This window comes from Enoplosus armatus, chromosome 22, assembly GCF_043641665.1.
Source record: "Enoplosus armatus isolate fEnoArm2 chromosome 22, fEnoArm2.hap1, whole genome shotgun sequence".
Taxonomy (NCBI): Eukaryota; Metazoa; Chordata; class Actinopteri; order Centrarchiformes; family Enoplosidae; genus Enoplosus; species Enoplosus armatus.
In genome coordinates, this window is record NC_092201.1 from 14,402,062 (window position 1) to 14,417,500 (window position 15,439).

At 45.7% G+C, this 15,439-nt stretch overlaps 1 protein-coding gene across 1 annotated transcript in view; it reads left to right on the forward strand.

Moving 5' to 3' along the window:
• Nucleotides 1-15,439, forward strand: part of arid2 (AT-rich interactive domain 2) — a 29,746-nt gene that overhangs the window by 13,920 nt on the left and 387 nt on the right. The window contains exons 5-21 of the mRNA XM_070929008.1: nucleotides 1,336-1,554; nucleotides 2,017-2,084; nucleotides 3,152-3,221; nucleotides 3,666-3,916; nucleotides 5,586-5,682; nucleotides 5,781-5,990; nucleotides 6,366-6,530; nucleotides 7,664-7,742; nucleotides 7,889-8,023; nucleotides 8,343-8,557; nucleotides 9,466-11,864; nucleotides 13,368-13,522; nucleotides 13,621-13,759; nucleotides 13,894-13,979; nucleotides 14,225-14,348; nucleotides 14,845-14,936; nucleotides 15,257-15,439. The exon at nucleotides 15,257-15,439 is cut by the window's right edge and continues 387 nt beyond it. Coding sequence (XP_070785109.1) covers nucleotides 1,336-1,554; nucleotides 2,017-2,084; nucleotides 3,152-3,221; nucleotides 3,666-3,916; nucleotides 5,586-5,682; nucleotides 5,781-5,990; nucleotides 6,366-6,530; nucleotides 7,664-7,742; nucleotides 7,889-8,023; nucleotides 8,343-8,557; nucleotides 9,466-11,864; nucleotides 13,368-13,522; nucleotides 13,621-13,759; nucleotides 13,894-13,979; nucleotides 14,225-14,348; nucleotides 14,845-14,936; nucleotides 15,257-15,368 — 4,616 coding nt within the window. The 3' untranslated portion in view covers nucleotides 15,369-15,439. The remainder of the gene's footprint in view (nucleotides 1-1,335; nucleotides 1,555-2,016; nucleotides 2,085-3,151; nucleotides 3,222-3,665; nucleotides 3,917-5,585; nucleotides 5,683-5,780; nucleotides 5,991-6,365; nucleotides 6,531-7,663; nucleotides 7,743-7,888; nucleotides 8,024-8,342; nucleotides 8,558-9,465; nucleotides 11,865-13,367; nucleotides 13,523-13,620; nucleotides 13,760-13,893; nucleotides 13,980-14,224; nucleotides 14,349-14,844; nucleotides 14,937-15,256) is intronic.

Consider the following 15,439-nt stretch of genomic DNA (forward strand, 5'->3'; position numbering starts at 1 on the left):
GTTCTCTCGTCATGTTTTGGTCGTACGACAACGTTTTAGATTCTCTCTGCTCACAAAGCCTCATCTGTCAGATGGTATGTCGCGCATCAGACCCCTGCACCCTCCGCACGCTGCTGGCTCGCTGCAGGTGCTGGAGGGACGAGCAGAGACGGGCAGGTTTTGAATGGAGCTGTTGCTGCTAGAATGGCAACTCTGGCTGAATTACATTTGCCTGCTCAAACCTTTTCAGCATGGAAATCAAATTCACTCAGCAGGACTCCCCTCTGATTTATGATTGGTTTCCAGAGGCAGTGGTCTACAAAGATCCTGCACTAAATTGAAATATCCCACCGCATGGAAAAATGACACCTATGCACACAAAGTGATTGATAGCAGAAAATCAAATCTTTAGGATGGGGAGGAAACCTGGCTCTTGAAAATGATTGCACTTTCACAGAGCGGAACATGTGTCATTTCGAGCTGCAGAATAACATAAAGTCATGGTTCTTTCCCTACACAGGGATCTCCACTATTAAGGATTGGAAGTCTTTTAATTATAAAAAAAAATAAAAAAAAGCCCATCATGGAGCTTGACTGAGTCCGAGACAAACACAATTAGAAGTTCGAGAACATTCATGTTCCTCAGTCAGACAAGACACGGCTCATCAAACTAATTTGACTAAAGACAGCTTTCACTGAGCGGCTTAATGCCCCATTTGGTTTGCTTAAACTCAGTTAAAGGACAAAATAAATCTGAGTTAAACTGGCTGAAGGTGTGCAGAGGCAACAGACGAGGGCAACCGAAGGCTCTCCTCTTATTCTGCTGCTCATATTCTCAAGTTTGTCCTGCTTCATGTCTTCTCTGCATCTCCTCCAGAGACAAACGTCTTACGGTCAACATTACACTATATACATTAAAGCCGTTTGTGTTTACTTTTGCTTGTGTGGGCAGTATTGCAGTGCTTCATTTCTTGGCTTTAAACACAACAATACTAAATGTTTTTCCCCTGTTTTGAGACATGTATTTTTTTTTTTTTTGGGGGGGGGGGGGGGGGGACTGTTCTGCATCAGTATGTAAATGTATTGAAATTTGTTACCTGGCCGAACAAATGTATTATTTATGAGCAGCAGAAGGATATGGATTTTTGTAATTTAAAGGAAGCAACGCTTTGGCAACCATTTATTTAGTTGCTGGGCTGCTGGAACCTGTCCAGAAAACGTTTAGGTGGGTGTACGCCATTACATGGAGACCTGTAGCAAAGAGCAAGCCAAAGACGTTTCTCTCACCCGGCTGACGTGTCAATGATTTTATTCTTGAATATGTATAGTAACCCTGAGATATGTTTTCCTCTCCAGACTATCTCCGCCAAAGTTATGGACTGTCTACGGACTTCGCTCCGCCGTGTGACTACAACAAACTGGTGCTGTCTCTCCTTTCGGGCCTACCCAACGAAGTGGACTTTGCCGTCAATGTTTGCACTCTGCTTTCCAACGAGAGCAAACACTCCATGCAGCTGGACAAGGACCCCAAACTGGTCACGTTGCTGCTGGCCCACGCCGGAGTCTTCGACGACAGTGCGTTCCCGACCTCGCTCAGATTGTGCTCTTTAGTTCAAATGTTGAACAGCAGGAGAGAAAACTGGTTTCTCAATTCATTTGTTGAGCTTAAGCCAACAAAGAAACCTTTTAATATACATAACTTTAGATTCTTAGTGTGGAATATCTGCAGCTGGTACTTTAATTAAGATGTCTTAAGTGAATTTAAGTTACTTTTATGATCTTAACTTTATTTAGGAAAACCTAGTATTCATGTTGATTGTGCAGCCCTACAGAAGAAGGATTATTCTGGGTTTAAGACTCAAATACTTCCACAATTTGCTGCCTCCTTTGTCACCTCTTTGTTCTTGGATCAAAGGTTCTTAGCAGCTCCTAAATATAATCAGTCAAGGGGGAATTGAAGTGCAAGGGAATACATCCAAATATTACTGAACTGAACTCCGATGCTCTGCTCTAACCTTCCCTCTGTGCCTTTTGTAGCGCTAGGCAGCTTCTCCGGGGTATTCGGGATGGACTGGAAGGAGAAAACCTCCCGGGACTTTGTCAGGGTAAAGAGAAGTCTTTATTTGTGTGACCTGTTACATCTTTTGCAAGTTGTCTGCTTAAACTGACGTTAAATACTGCTATCACTAAGAAGCCACAGAGCACCTCCTTCCCTCTTTACAGTGTGAAGATTGGTAGAAAATACAGCGGTTACTATCACAGAGAAACCTCAGAGAGCAGCTTTGTCTGAGGCGTCTTTTAAAACAGAATGAAGGTCAATTCACTTTGATCTCGCTCAATTGAAGAGGCATGCGTAAAAGTAAAGTCATGACTCAAAAATAATGTAGTGTTAAATTTATCCTCAGTCATGAGTGGATTATCATGGTTACTAGTCCTTCGAGAGGTCAGGGGTCACAGTCAGCCAATAGAAGTCCAGTATCTTTCCCAAAGGCACTTTGTGTCCAATTCAATTCTCTGATCTGTGTTATCCAGGCTGGTCTCCTACTCAGATTGTCTTGGTAATGTAGTGCAAGTTTTTATGATTATGGGCAAAAATGTGTTTAAATTACCAAAGAATTGGTAACTATATAGTGACCCTAGTGCCAGATTAAAGAGCTGTACTGTGGCAGTACTACAGCATGTATTGGGGGCGGGGGGGGGGGGGGGGGAGTATAAAGCATTTTGTGGCTCCAGAGGGAGCAGTGTGAAGTCTGATAAATGTCCAAGTGATGTCACTTGAAGGCGCCAGGTTTTGACAAGGAAGAAGAATGTGTGGAATAAAACCGATGAGAACTCTGGTTCTGTTTATTTATTTTTTACTGTCCACTGTGAGTCCGACAGTGTTATAAGAGTGCATTGATAAATGGGTGGAGTAAGCTTATACAGTAGTTTTAAAGTGCTTACCTGCCAGTGAGTAAGTCAATCTTACTCTCAGTCACTGCCATGTAACTTGAGTTTGTGGGTTGTGTTTATGGCCATGCTGTGGTTACTGGAGATTGACATCTTACTCAGGTCTGTTATAGTCTGTCCGACTGTCAACAGTTGCAATTAACTTACTGTTGCTGCATTTGGCTACAATTGAATCTTCAGTGTCCGTTCAAATGCTCTGCTAAAGGCTGGTCTTCTCCTGCAGTTCTGGAAAGAAGTGGTGGAGGACGTTGAAGTCAGGGAGCTGATCTGGGACAAGAGCAGTCCAGCACAAGGTAAACACACTTGGCACTAACAGCCACACAAAGCAATATAAAGGTACACTCCTGTGTGCTCCCCTGGTATATTTATTGACACCTCCAATGCTGTGACACACTCAGTTGTGCAGCCTTTTGTTTACTGTGACTTCCTGTTTCAATTTTTCTTGTGTGCTACCTGTAAGTGAGAAGTGGGATATGTTTTGTTGTGTTTTTAACCCCTTGATACTAGAGGTCCCAACCTTACATACACTGAGTATTTCACATTCCCTTTAGAACATATTTTTAACAATAAGTAAAAGCAAAGACCACGTGGAATAAAACTGTGGTACCACAAGATAGAATAAATGAAATGCACCAGTTGGAGAAATCTGCTCTTGTAATGAACATGACAAAAGGAATATAAATATTAATTTATAATTTTAGGAGCTCTAAATTGTTTCGGCTTCGCATTCTTTGCAGACGGTACGTCTTGTGAGGATCGCTGGCAGAGCCTCTTCCACCCGCCGCGGAACCTGGGTATCGGTGACATGGAGGCCCAGCGGGTGCTGCAGATTGCCGTTATCCTGCGGAACCTCTCCTTCGAGGAGGCCAACGTCAAGCTGCTGGCGGCCAACCGAACGTGCCTGCGCTTCCTTTTGCTCTGTGCCCACTGTAACCTCATCTCACTCCGACAGCTTGGACTTGACACGTTGGGCAACGTGGCTGCTGAGGTTGGTCGGGTGTTACTTTTTGGGGCTCTCAAGCATGACTTTAAAAAGCGCCACCTTTTTTTTTTTTTTTTTTTTTTAAAAGCTGATGTTATGGATTGGACTGTGACACAGTAAACTTCCCCTTTCTTTAGCCATCACATCTATTCCAAAACAGTCTGAACTGGAGCTTGAGACTGTTAATTGACTGTTCGCCAAGCCTCTTTCCTGTACACTGCTTGTCCACTTATAGCATAGCAACAGTAACCAGGCACGGCAGGTCTGTCAAGCTTTGGATTTCTCCACATGTGGAAGTGGTGCGCATTAGGCCGTAGTAAAAGGGTAGTGTGTTGCTGTGTACCAACAGGAGTATCGGAGGCTAAGGAGCACATCATTAACTAACTACAGTGCATTTATTTGTGGAATTATAGTTTAGGTTAAAGTCCCGTTTTGGACTAGCATATCCACTGTGTAGTATGAAAAAGGCATTAACAAGCCAGCCTGTGTTTTCAACCAGTCCACGGAGCTTAGTTAATTAGCTAGCTGTAGCTGATATGATCTGCCAGCGGCATTTCAGCCATAAAAATCAATGGTTGTCTGCTAGAAATCACAAGCATGCTTTTGTCTAAATCTGTCTGAAATCAAGGGTCCATTGTTTGCCTGACAAAGCAACAGTAACCAAGGGGTTGTTGTTGTTGTTGTTAGGCTGTTTAGGTATCTAACCAGCCAGCAGAATAATTAAGCAAACCACTGATGTTAATATGAAAATGTTAGCCACTGCTAACGCCTAGCTTTTACTAGGTAGATTAGGATTTGGGCAGATCACATGTGTTGTGATTTGCAGAATACACTCTATATGGTTAGCTAGCTAACAAGCTTACATTGTCTTCTTCCAAAATCAGATGAATTAAATAATAAGTCTGCCAGGTTCATTAGGGATAGACCAGTGATGCGTTTATAAACACAATCAGCTGTAGCTACGGTTTCCTAAGAAATGGTGACTGCGTCTGCCAGATGGTGTGTTGTGTCCAAGCAGTCTGTTTTTTCCAAATCATTTTTACATATTTATTTGGCCATGGTGAATGATCACATTTTCCAGCAGTTACAGACCTGCGTTGAGCTCAAACCTTCAAGTCCAACATAGAAAAAAAAAAGTCTTACATTTAGAGATGGAGAATGTTGTGAATTTTAGTGAAACTGTGGCTGGCTATTAAGTCGCAGTGAATGGGCTTGCTTCAATTTTGATGTCACATTTATTGGCATGAGATGCATGTAGATGAGCCCACGTCTATTTTTAGAAACTGTATGCATAGGGTCCCTGATGCAATCGGTTAAGCCTTTGATGCCGTTAATTGGATGGTTGGGTTTAGAGCACTTAACACATTCTTCAGATATGATACTGCAAAGCTTTGCATTCTCTCTTGATGCAAATAATACAAATACTACCAGAGCACCTTTCTTGGTTGCTTATATGTTGTGACCAAGAACACAAATCATTAATGTCATGATGCAATCACTGTTTTTGGCCAACTTCTTTGAAATATATGAACAAGTCATGCTTTTGTTTTGGTTCGGTGCAGTTATTATTCAAGTTAGTTTTACTTTGTGAAGCTTGTAATGTTCACCATGAATGTTGCAGCTGACTTGCTGGAAGGCGGGATTGTTGAATTAATCAGGTCTTGACTTCCTGCAGCTCCAGCTGGATCCCGTTGACTTTCGGACGACTCATCTGATCTTTCACACCATCACCAAATGCTTGATGTCCAGGGACCGGTTCCTCAAAATGAGAGGTGAGTGTTCGGGTGGGCCATTACGGTGACCTCTTAGTGTCGGCATGCTGTATGAAGCATCTCTAGTTAAATGTTTGTGTGTGTCCTTTTTTTATTAGCCATGGAAATCCTGGGCAACCTCAGCAAGGCAGAGGACAATGGGGTGCTGATCTGCGAGTACGTGGACCAGGACTCATACAGGGAGGTAACGATGCTCCTCACCCTGCCTGACCTCATGCTCCTCATGGCCTCTTTGGAGGTGCTGTACCTGCTGGCCCAGCTCGGAGAGGTTCCCTGCAGCAAAATCGCCTCCGTCGACCATAGCATAGGTATGAATCCTCTACTGTTTAAACATACCATGGGAGTTTACATGTCTTGATGTTTTAATTGCTTTTCAAGTGCATTACGGTTCATTCTCTGTAATAAGTAGATCCAGGGCTTGAAATCTAAGGTCACATGGGCTTAGTCAAGTTTTGGTAACTTGTCTGCCTGCCAAGTTTTGTCACATAAGTCCTTTGATGAATACCTGGCTCAAATGACAATGTCTTTTTCCTTCTGCCCTTGAAATCTTTAAAGGTCTTGTTTGGATCGTGTTCTAGGAATGAAACGTTTCTCTGATCCGCTAAATGGCTGGATTGTGATTGCTCGTTTCGACCCAGGATCCTCTGTGCTGATCTTTCTTCTTTCTCCTTCTCCCTGGTCAGACCTGTTGGTGCGGTTAGTGTCGGTTGACCTCCATACGTTCGGACCTGACGCTCTGACAGCGGTGCGGTTGATCGAGCATCAGGCCAGCGCCGACCAGGCGGCCGAGGTTCGGCCACAGCTGGTAGAGCAGGTGCCTGCAGCCGTGCAGGGAGCACCGGCACCTGGTGAGTGTCTGTTCATGGCCTCCGTCTGTTCGTCACAAGTTCTGCTTCAAGAAGAGGTTATACGTTTAGCCACCTGCTAGGCAAGCGGGGAAATTACTTGGAGAGTAAAATGACCTTGTTTTGTTTTGATTTGTGGGTGTAATGGTCAGATGAAGAGTGTTGCTGATTTAGTGTTGCTGATTTAACCACCAAAGGTCAATTTTAGCATTATTAAGGGAATTTGATGTGTGAGCTTTGAACCTTAGGAATAGGGAATAAACACAGCTTTGGATTATTTGCTGTGGCCATTTGTGAATCATGGTGTACAGGGTGAAGGTAATGGAGGAATCCCCTATGACTGCATTTGGGGCAGAGAGAGACAAAAAGCCATTTAATATTCCTTCTGCCAAAAGCTACTGTTACAACAACTGCCAGCTGACAATTAACTTACCACCGCTAACTCTTGCTGAGCCATCGGAGCACTGCGCTTCATCTTTCACTTGTTTTGTACTCAGTCCTAAATGGACACAAAACAAGTCGCCCTGCTCAAGCAACTTTCTGATCTCTGAATTCTTATTGGAAGTGTTCCATGTTCGGACCTTTTCCTGTCTGTAATGAAACACTGTTCAAAATACAATGTTTGAAGTATAAAATGATTAGATTAAAGTTTAAAAAAGCAGCAATTAAGCCCTGAACAGTTATTGATGACATTTCTAGGAGCTGATTCAAGACCAAGAAAATGAACACCCATTTAGTTTTAGATCTCTGTACCTTTTTTCTTTTTTTTTCAAATTGTTTGTCGTTTGCCACCTCCTGATATCGTGGCGGGCAGTGACAAAGGAATCAAATGCAGATGTGAAAGTAACTTTCCAAACTTCTCACGCCACATCGAGTTTGAATTAACAGGTGACCCTGATGGGAATTAAACCTACCTAACCTTGGAGGTGTCAGTGTGCTCCACAGGGCTGCAAAGTTATTAGTTTGCTGACATCTAGTGGACAGCCAGGGGAGTATTACAAAGTTGAGGTTTATTGAATCAATGGAAAACACACTGTGGTCTTCTTTTGCTTTGCAGTGCAAGTCTTTCAGCATTAAATCAGTTACAAAGAAGCATTTACCTTTTTAAACGTTTGTTTTTCTTTTTGTGTCTTCAGTAACAAGAGTCCCAGTTCAAGCCACTCAACCGCCACCTGGTATTGTTGAACTAGATGGGGAAAAATTTACACTGCAGTGGTAAGATTCATTCATCTATAGATGTGATTAAACTACAAAAATACAGTTCAGATGTCTTTTGTATGAAAACAATTTAGGATTTATCCGCCCTCATGTCAGCATCTTTTTTGCTTACAGAGTAACCGCTCAGTTCATTTCTCCAACAGGCTAAACGCACATTTTGAGACGAACCCTGAGGGCTCTGTGTCTCGATCAGAAATGTACTCTGAGTATCTGGCCACGTGCAGTAAAATGGGACGAAGCAACATCTTGAACTCCACCGGCTTCCTCAAATGTCTGCGGTTAGTCCTGTTTGTATTCCACTCGCACAACGCACTGAAAATGTCGAAGAAAATCAGTTTTATAGATGCTCTGAAAATTCTCTTAGTTGCTTCTTACTGCAGGGGACATTTGTGGCTTGTGGAGTCTTTAGAAAGTATTTGAAAATGACGTAACAGTAAGAAATAGTTCCTGAATAGAAGCAGTATTGAGAGAAAATGCACCTTTTTAAAGTAAAGCTTCCCGTTCTGGTTTTGGAGAAGATAGATTGAAGAATTGAAAAGCTGAATTTGTGGATAAATGTTGATGATGATGATCCTCTGTCTCCTCCTGCCACCACAGGACTGTGTTTCCCAACCACACAATGCGGCGGCAAGAGGAGCCCAAGGCCAACGGTCAGGTTCAAATTCTCCTGGTGGGGCTAAGGCGAAGGTCAATCCCCCTGCCCATCCAGCTGTACTACCAGCAGCCTCAGCAGCAGCAGAATCCGGCAGCAGCACCTCCACCTCCAGCAGCCCGACATGAAGCTCCTGGAGACCCTCAGGCCCCACCTCCAGGTAGTAGAATCAACTAGTACAATTAATCCTGTTTATGTTCTTTCATTCTTTTTCCTTGGGAGATATAATGGGAAGGTTCACACCTTTTTAAAAGGCTGTACTAGCTGGAAAGTTGAAATGCTACACATAAAACTACAAATAAATTAAAGTCACATGCATCAGGTTTTGTGTAACCACGATGTTGAGTGACCCAGAAGAGAAAGCTGTAAATGTTTGACGCGAGAGGCATTTAGTTTACCGGACAGGCAAGATCCAAATGTCAGGAAAAAGGTTTACTAGGGAAATTTAAAGGAAGGCTGCTTAAGCCGTATCACGTGCCATTTAGCAGCGGTATGTAATTTGTGTTCTGTGTCTATGAAATTTGAAATAATTACGAAATATATATATATATTAAAGAGCATCAAACATAAGCAACAAAGTCAGCCTAGCTCACCATGTGTGGCCCGTTGAGGGTTGATTAAAGGGATGCTGTGAATTACACAGAATTTGCCTTCTTGTCATTAATTAAGAGTCACTGGTGCAGCAGTGAATCTCCAGCCCATTCCTAGTTTTAAAAATATGTCAGATGCTGAGGTTTTAGCACAGTTTCTACTGTAAGCCTGTGTCCAGCTTGCATGATGTGATACCCACTTTGGGTAATCATGGTTATTGGCCTCATCTGTTACTGTTACAGCCCCATTGACACAGGCCGTACATTCCCTCACATTAACAGAATAAATTGCCCGATACAGATGGCAGCTTTTGTCATTCACACAAACAACACTCCAGTCTGCTTTTAGAAGTAAGAAGTACCTGAAGTGTCCATAGTGGCTCTGCATCAAAAGATCAAAAAGAAACTTGGTGTTGCATCTTGGACCTAAACAGTTCTGTGTGTGTGTGTGTGTGTGTGTGTGTTAATGTATGACCAGGCTTACCTCTCGGTCTTGGACCCCAGTTTGTCCGGGCCCTGGGCCCCAGCCTCAGCACCGGTGGTGCCACCCCATCCATGGCCTTGACTGCACAGGAACCTCCCCATGCAAGCCACCTGACTGTTTCCCGCCACACGGTGCCCCCGAAGGTGCCTCCACAGTTACCACCAAATCCTCTGGCAGCAGTGCAGCAGCAACAGGTCCGACCTGGTCCAGTGGTCCAGATTCCGACATCGGTACTGGCCTCCCAGAACCACAGCCCCCAGGCTCCACCTGCAGTTCAGCAACACTCCCCCATTCTCCCCACGGGGACACCTGTCACGCTATTTCAGCAGGTACCACAGGGCCACATCCTCACCACCAGGGTACAAGGAGTGTGCCCTCCGATCACCCAGCACCCACCCTTGCCTCAAACCCCTCCCCAGGCGGACCCTCAGTGTGTTGCTGTGGCATCGACACCCTCTTCTTCCATCCAGGTTGGGGGTGGCCAGGCGTTGAGTATCACGGGTATGCCCAATTCCCAGGGGTCACGCGTCACATTTCAGAATATCGCCCCCAAACCAGCGCCAAGCCAGTTAGGTGGACCAGCAGCCACGATAGCAACTCCCAACCAGCAGCCTCAGCCTCAACAGCAGGCCCAGAGTGTCGTAATAGTCAGTCCCAACCCCCAGCAGAGCCCAGCCTACACCCCTGCCATACACCAGATCGTTCTTGCCAACCCCGCCGCCATTCCCGGTGCCCAGACTATCCAGATAGCAGGGCAGCCTGGATCTGCTTCCATCCCCTGCCCGCCCCCTGCTTCTCACTCCAATACCCAGGTCCAGCCCAGTCAAACTGTCAGCCACACACTGTCCATGAAACGGCATCAACAGCAGCATCAACAGCAGCCGTCGCTCCAAATTATTTCCCAATCTCCTCCCTCTCAGCCTACCTCCACTGAGTCCAGCTTGATCAAACAGCTACTGCTTCCAAAGCGACCTTCTACTCCGGGAGGAAAGCTAATCCTGCCCGCGCCACAGGTGCCCCCTCCCAACAGCACGATAGCCCCGAGTCCACAGGTCATCTACCAGACAAGCTACAGCACCCAGAATCCCTCTCCTCAGCCCCAGCAGCTCAATGTCCAGCTGGTTCCTGGTCAGCTTCCTGCTGCAGGAGCCCCAGCCCTCCAGACAGTCCAGCTCTTGCCAGGCCAGCTAATTTCCACAAGTAGCCCAGGGGCAGCTACCATCATCCAGGGCCCCACGGCAGCTGGACAAGTCACATTCACCGTGGTCCCAAACACTGGCTTCACCACCTCTACTGCTGCCGTCACCGCTGTCAGCCAGGGTGCTGTGGCTCCGGGCGTTGCACCTCCTCCATTCTCTACTGGAACAGTGCCCCACCACGCCCCAGCAGCTCAACCACCACCAACACCACCACCACCACTGCCAGCTCCCCTCAGAGGAGACAAGATCATTTGTCAAAAGGAGGAGGAGGCCAAGGATGCCACGGGGCTGCACGTCCATGAGAGAAAGATAGAGGTTATGGAGAACTCCTCTTTGGCAGAAGGAGACTCCTCCAACGGCAAAACCAGTAACGGTGATGTTGCGGCAGGTGCCAAGCTGCTAAATGGTCGGAAGTGCATGGAGTCTAATCTACCTCCATACCACTCAGGGAACAGCCAGGGGGCACTCAATGGCCCGGCTACGGAGAGTCATCCTGCTAATGGGAAGCAGACCCTCTCCCCCGGCCCGAACACCCCTCTGGAGGGCAACCCCGACCCCAAAAAGACTCTAGTCAATGGGGTATGTGACTTTGATCGGGGTGACAGTGGTGGCAACTTTAACAAAAACATTCCAAATCACATTGCTTCCAAACAGTACTTGGGGAATGGGGAGGTGGGCCCCTCTGAGAAGAGTCACGGGTCAGACCCCCTTCTCCCTAGTCCTCCTACCCCCCAGCAGGACACTGCCAAAGCCCAGCACGCTGAGCGCCTGGCCAACGGACCCCAGGCAGTAGGCAACAGGCCTCCCTCGGAATTAACCAATGGACCTTTGGGGCCGGGCCACGCTGTGCCTGTGCTAAGACAGCAACTGCTTCCCAATTCCACCCTCCCCTCCACTGTCACGCTTACCTCCCAGAGTCTTGCTGTCTCTTCAGCAAATGGAGTGGCCGCTGAGGCTCGAGGTCTCAAGAGACCGGCTGAGAGCGAGGACCGCAGCGCAGCGGCAGCATCCTCGGGTATCCCCAATAAAGTGGGAGTGCGGATCATCACCATCAGTGACCCCAACAACGCCGGCAGCAGTGCCACCATGGTGGCGGTGCCAGCAGGAACAGACCCAAGCACAGTAGCCAAAGTAGCAATAGAGAACGCCACTCAGCAGAGGAACTGCTCACCCACACAGGCAGCTGGCACAACGGTGAGTCACTGTAGGGTTAGTCTCACAGTAACCCACATTTATCCTGTCTTCTAGCAGTGTGACTTGGTGTCATGTCTGCCACAAAAATGGGTTTTGCGTGTCTGTCACAGACACACCAGGGTGAGTATTTGCATTACCAAGTCATGGATGCTGTCTGTGGCTTGTGTGTTTCTCATTGCAAACAAACACAGATTTGTTTATATTCACCAGAACCCATTATAGGTTCCCTTCACAGTCGGGTTGGGGCCTCTCCTACTGCAAACAAACATATGCTTTTTAAACCTGCATTGCAATGTAACGATCCTAAAATGAGCTTCATGGGTAAAATATTACACTTGAAAGGTATGGCCAACATCACACCATGCTTGTGGCATGCTGTGTGTCCTCATGTACATGCTGGTAGAACACGGGCACCCCATCAAAACATTTTTTTTTTAATGTGGCTCCAGTATTTGATCCTGAAGCTGAGTGTAGCTGAATTGAAGTGGCACGTTATGTACTAGATGTGTAATATTTTGTGTCAGACCACAGACTAAAATCTGACAATAACTTGGAATTGCAAAAGTTGTGTAGGTAGGAAGGGGACTTGCTGTTACTGCATGAATGTTATGACACAGGCTGTGTGTAAATCATTTCAAATAACAATCATTTTTGGTTGAAGGAAAGTCTATCTGCAGCCTGGTGGTAAAGTTACAAGTATAACTGGAGATGGGTTGCCTTTTTACACAACTGAAAATCCTGGAGAAAGTCAGCTGTTGAATGTAAAGCACCTCGTGTCTCCTTTTGGAAGCATCTCTGTGACTCTGTAGTCCTGCAGGGGGCAATAACTTCCACTGTAAAATAAGTTTTAAAATCACTGGTACGCCTGCCAAAATGCGTGATTGACGAGTGAAAACACTTTACCGCAACAAAATTCAATACCAACAAATATGCGCCTGTTACACATCACTTGTCGTGTTGAGTAAACACTCGGAGGTTAAGAAGGCGAGGCCAGTTAAGACCATGTGGCTCTCACCGATACCCACCTCCTACAGTAAAGCAGCTGAGAGAACAACCTCTGCCAATAGACAGGCCTCGGTTACATCTCAGCCAACAAGATTTCATAAGCCATAGCTGCTATTATTCCTCTAATACAGTATGTGTAAGAAAGTTTTATTTTGTGAGCCCTCCTCGGTGTAACACAGGTTTTTAATAAGTTCAGCTTTGGGTTCTGTTGCTTCTCAGTTGTCATGTGAATAGTTGAAAGGTGTTGTAATAATATTTGACATCCTCAACTGCTATGAAGAGCTGTGCATGATTATAAACTCTTTTTCTGTGGGAGAAATTACAATTGTAACTGGTGAACATATAAAATTGCTTGTGATTCTGACTTCTAAAAGTCCTTATGTTGTTAAGTACCCGATCTGCCTGAATGATGAATGTGAAGGTCATTTAGGAGGATCATGCCTTGATGGTGTCTCCGTTTATGTTAGATTAATTCATCTTCATCTGACTCTTCCACAGCCAACCGTTACCCCGTCCCCGCCCCCTGTATCCCAGCCTGCACCAGCGGGTAACCGCAGCCCTCACCTCCCAGCACAGCAAACCCCCGCAGCGCCGCCAGAGCAAAGCAGGAAAGCAGGGCAGAACTTCAAGTGTCTGTGGCAATCCTGTAAACGGTACGCGTCGGAGACGGACAGGCTGCCTCTCGTTCATAATGATCCTTAGCCGAGCCGCTGTCGAGCGTCTGCTGATTTTGTTCCTGTTTCTTCTCCAGGTGGTTTGAAACACCGCCTCAAGTGTTTTACCACGCAGCAACGCAACATGGTGGAAAAGGAGCGTATGGAGGCCATTGTCTGTGGGAGGGATGTGAACCTTTCCCCCGGCAGAGACTTTCCTTCATCACGCATCTACAGGTAAGACTCCCTCCACTTTATCTCTGCTAGACTGGTAGATTTAGCTTCTTTTTTTTTTATAGCAACAACATAAAATAAAAAAACCAAATGCTGTACAAGGTTGATCTAAATGGTTACCGTTCTTTCTTTTCCAGGATAAGCACTGTTCGCGAGAGGCTTTGCTGGCTGGACTCAAACTAGAGGAGCAGCAGGCACAAAGTCCCAATCAGACTTCTTCCCAGTACATACACCTTTCTCTATTTATCTTGATACATGATGCCTGAAACTACACGTTCTACCTGTTTGTGCTTGAACTCCTGCTTCCTTTTGCATTGACTGGTTGATTTCAGTGTGTCAAGACGGACATTATAACTAAATGTAGTTTAAACGGGAGATGCAATGTAATTTCCCCACCAACAGTGTACTGATGGTGGTATTCGACAAATGACACTGACGTGTTGTGTGTATGCTTGATGTGTTGTAAAGGACTCCGCCAGCGGCAGGCAGTACTCCGGCACCGCGAGCACCGAAAGCAATCGTGAATCATCCGAGCGCAGCTCTCATGGCCCTACGCAGAGGCTCTCGAAACCTGGTCTTCAGGGACTTCACTGTGAGTAGAACAGGGCTGACAATTACCACATTTCTCCCTGATTTTTCCATAAAACTCACACGCACACACTTTTGTCTGACTTACAAAGCTCTTGGTTTGGCTGAAGTGGACATAAGCTGCTCTGAAGCTTTTTAATCCCGCTGTTTCAAGGATTGACTGGAAACACTGAGGGGAAAGAATTTCAAGGTCTTTATTAGGTTGGAGTCTTGGGAAATTAAATAAACAATTTTCAATTAGACTGTACATACAATTACACAATTTCAGCAGATGTAGAACGCCCATTATTTTGCACATTATTGCATTTACTACTTTAAAGAATACTTCTTTGTAAGATATACCATTTTTAAGACAGAACAGCGTGTAAGAATTCAGCCTTTGGTTTTACCTGTCGATATGTCTAAATAAGTTCCTGTCTTCAACTACCACTCCTGCTGATCCTCTATCGTCTATTAAAGTGCAATCCATGAATATATTTCTTTTTGGTTTCCTCTCCTAGGATGAGAAGGAGGGACCAGTGACCAAACACATACGACTAACTGCTGCCTTAACGTTAAAGAACATCGCCAAGCACTCTGACTGTGGTCGCATGTAAGTGTCCTACTGGCTTTGAGGAGGTGTTGAGTGCACTGTCTGGTTTTGGATGCTGTTTGTTCCTTTGCCTTGTGACTAGAAACACCTGACCGTATAATGCAACCGCAGACAGAACACTACCTTTGTGGAGCTTAAATGTTTCCAGCAGTTGTATAAGGGGTGATTCATCCAGTTATTACTGTTGTAGTGGATTGCATTATTTTGTCTGTATCAGTGTTTCAGTTACTTTGATCACCCCTTGGATAAAGATCGTGTGGTTTCTTCGTGGAATGTAGAGGAACACACTAACTTGAGTTTTTCCCCCACTTGTCTCTCAGGTTGGTAAAGAGGCATGAGACGCACCTCTCTGTGCTCGCGCTAAGTAACATGGAGGTTTCCACCACGCTCGCCAAATGCCTTTATGAACTGACGCGCTCGCTCCAGGCTTAACGCCAAAAGGACAACCTCTACAACACCCCCCCACCCCTCTTCTGAGAGGAGAGGAGAAAGCCACCGGTGAG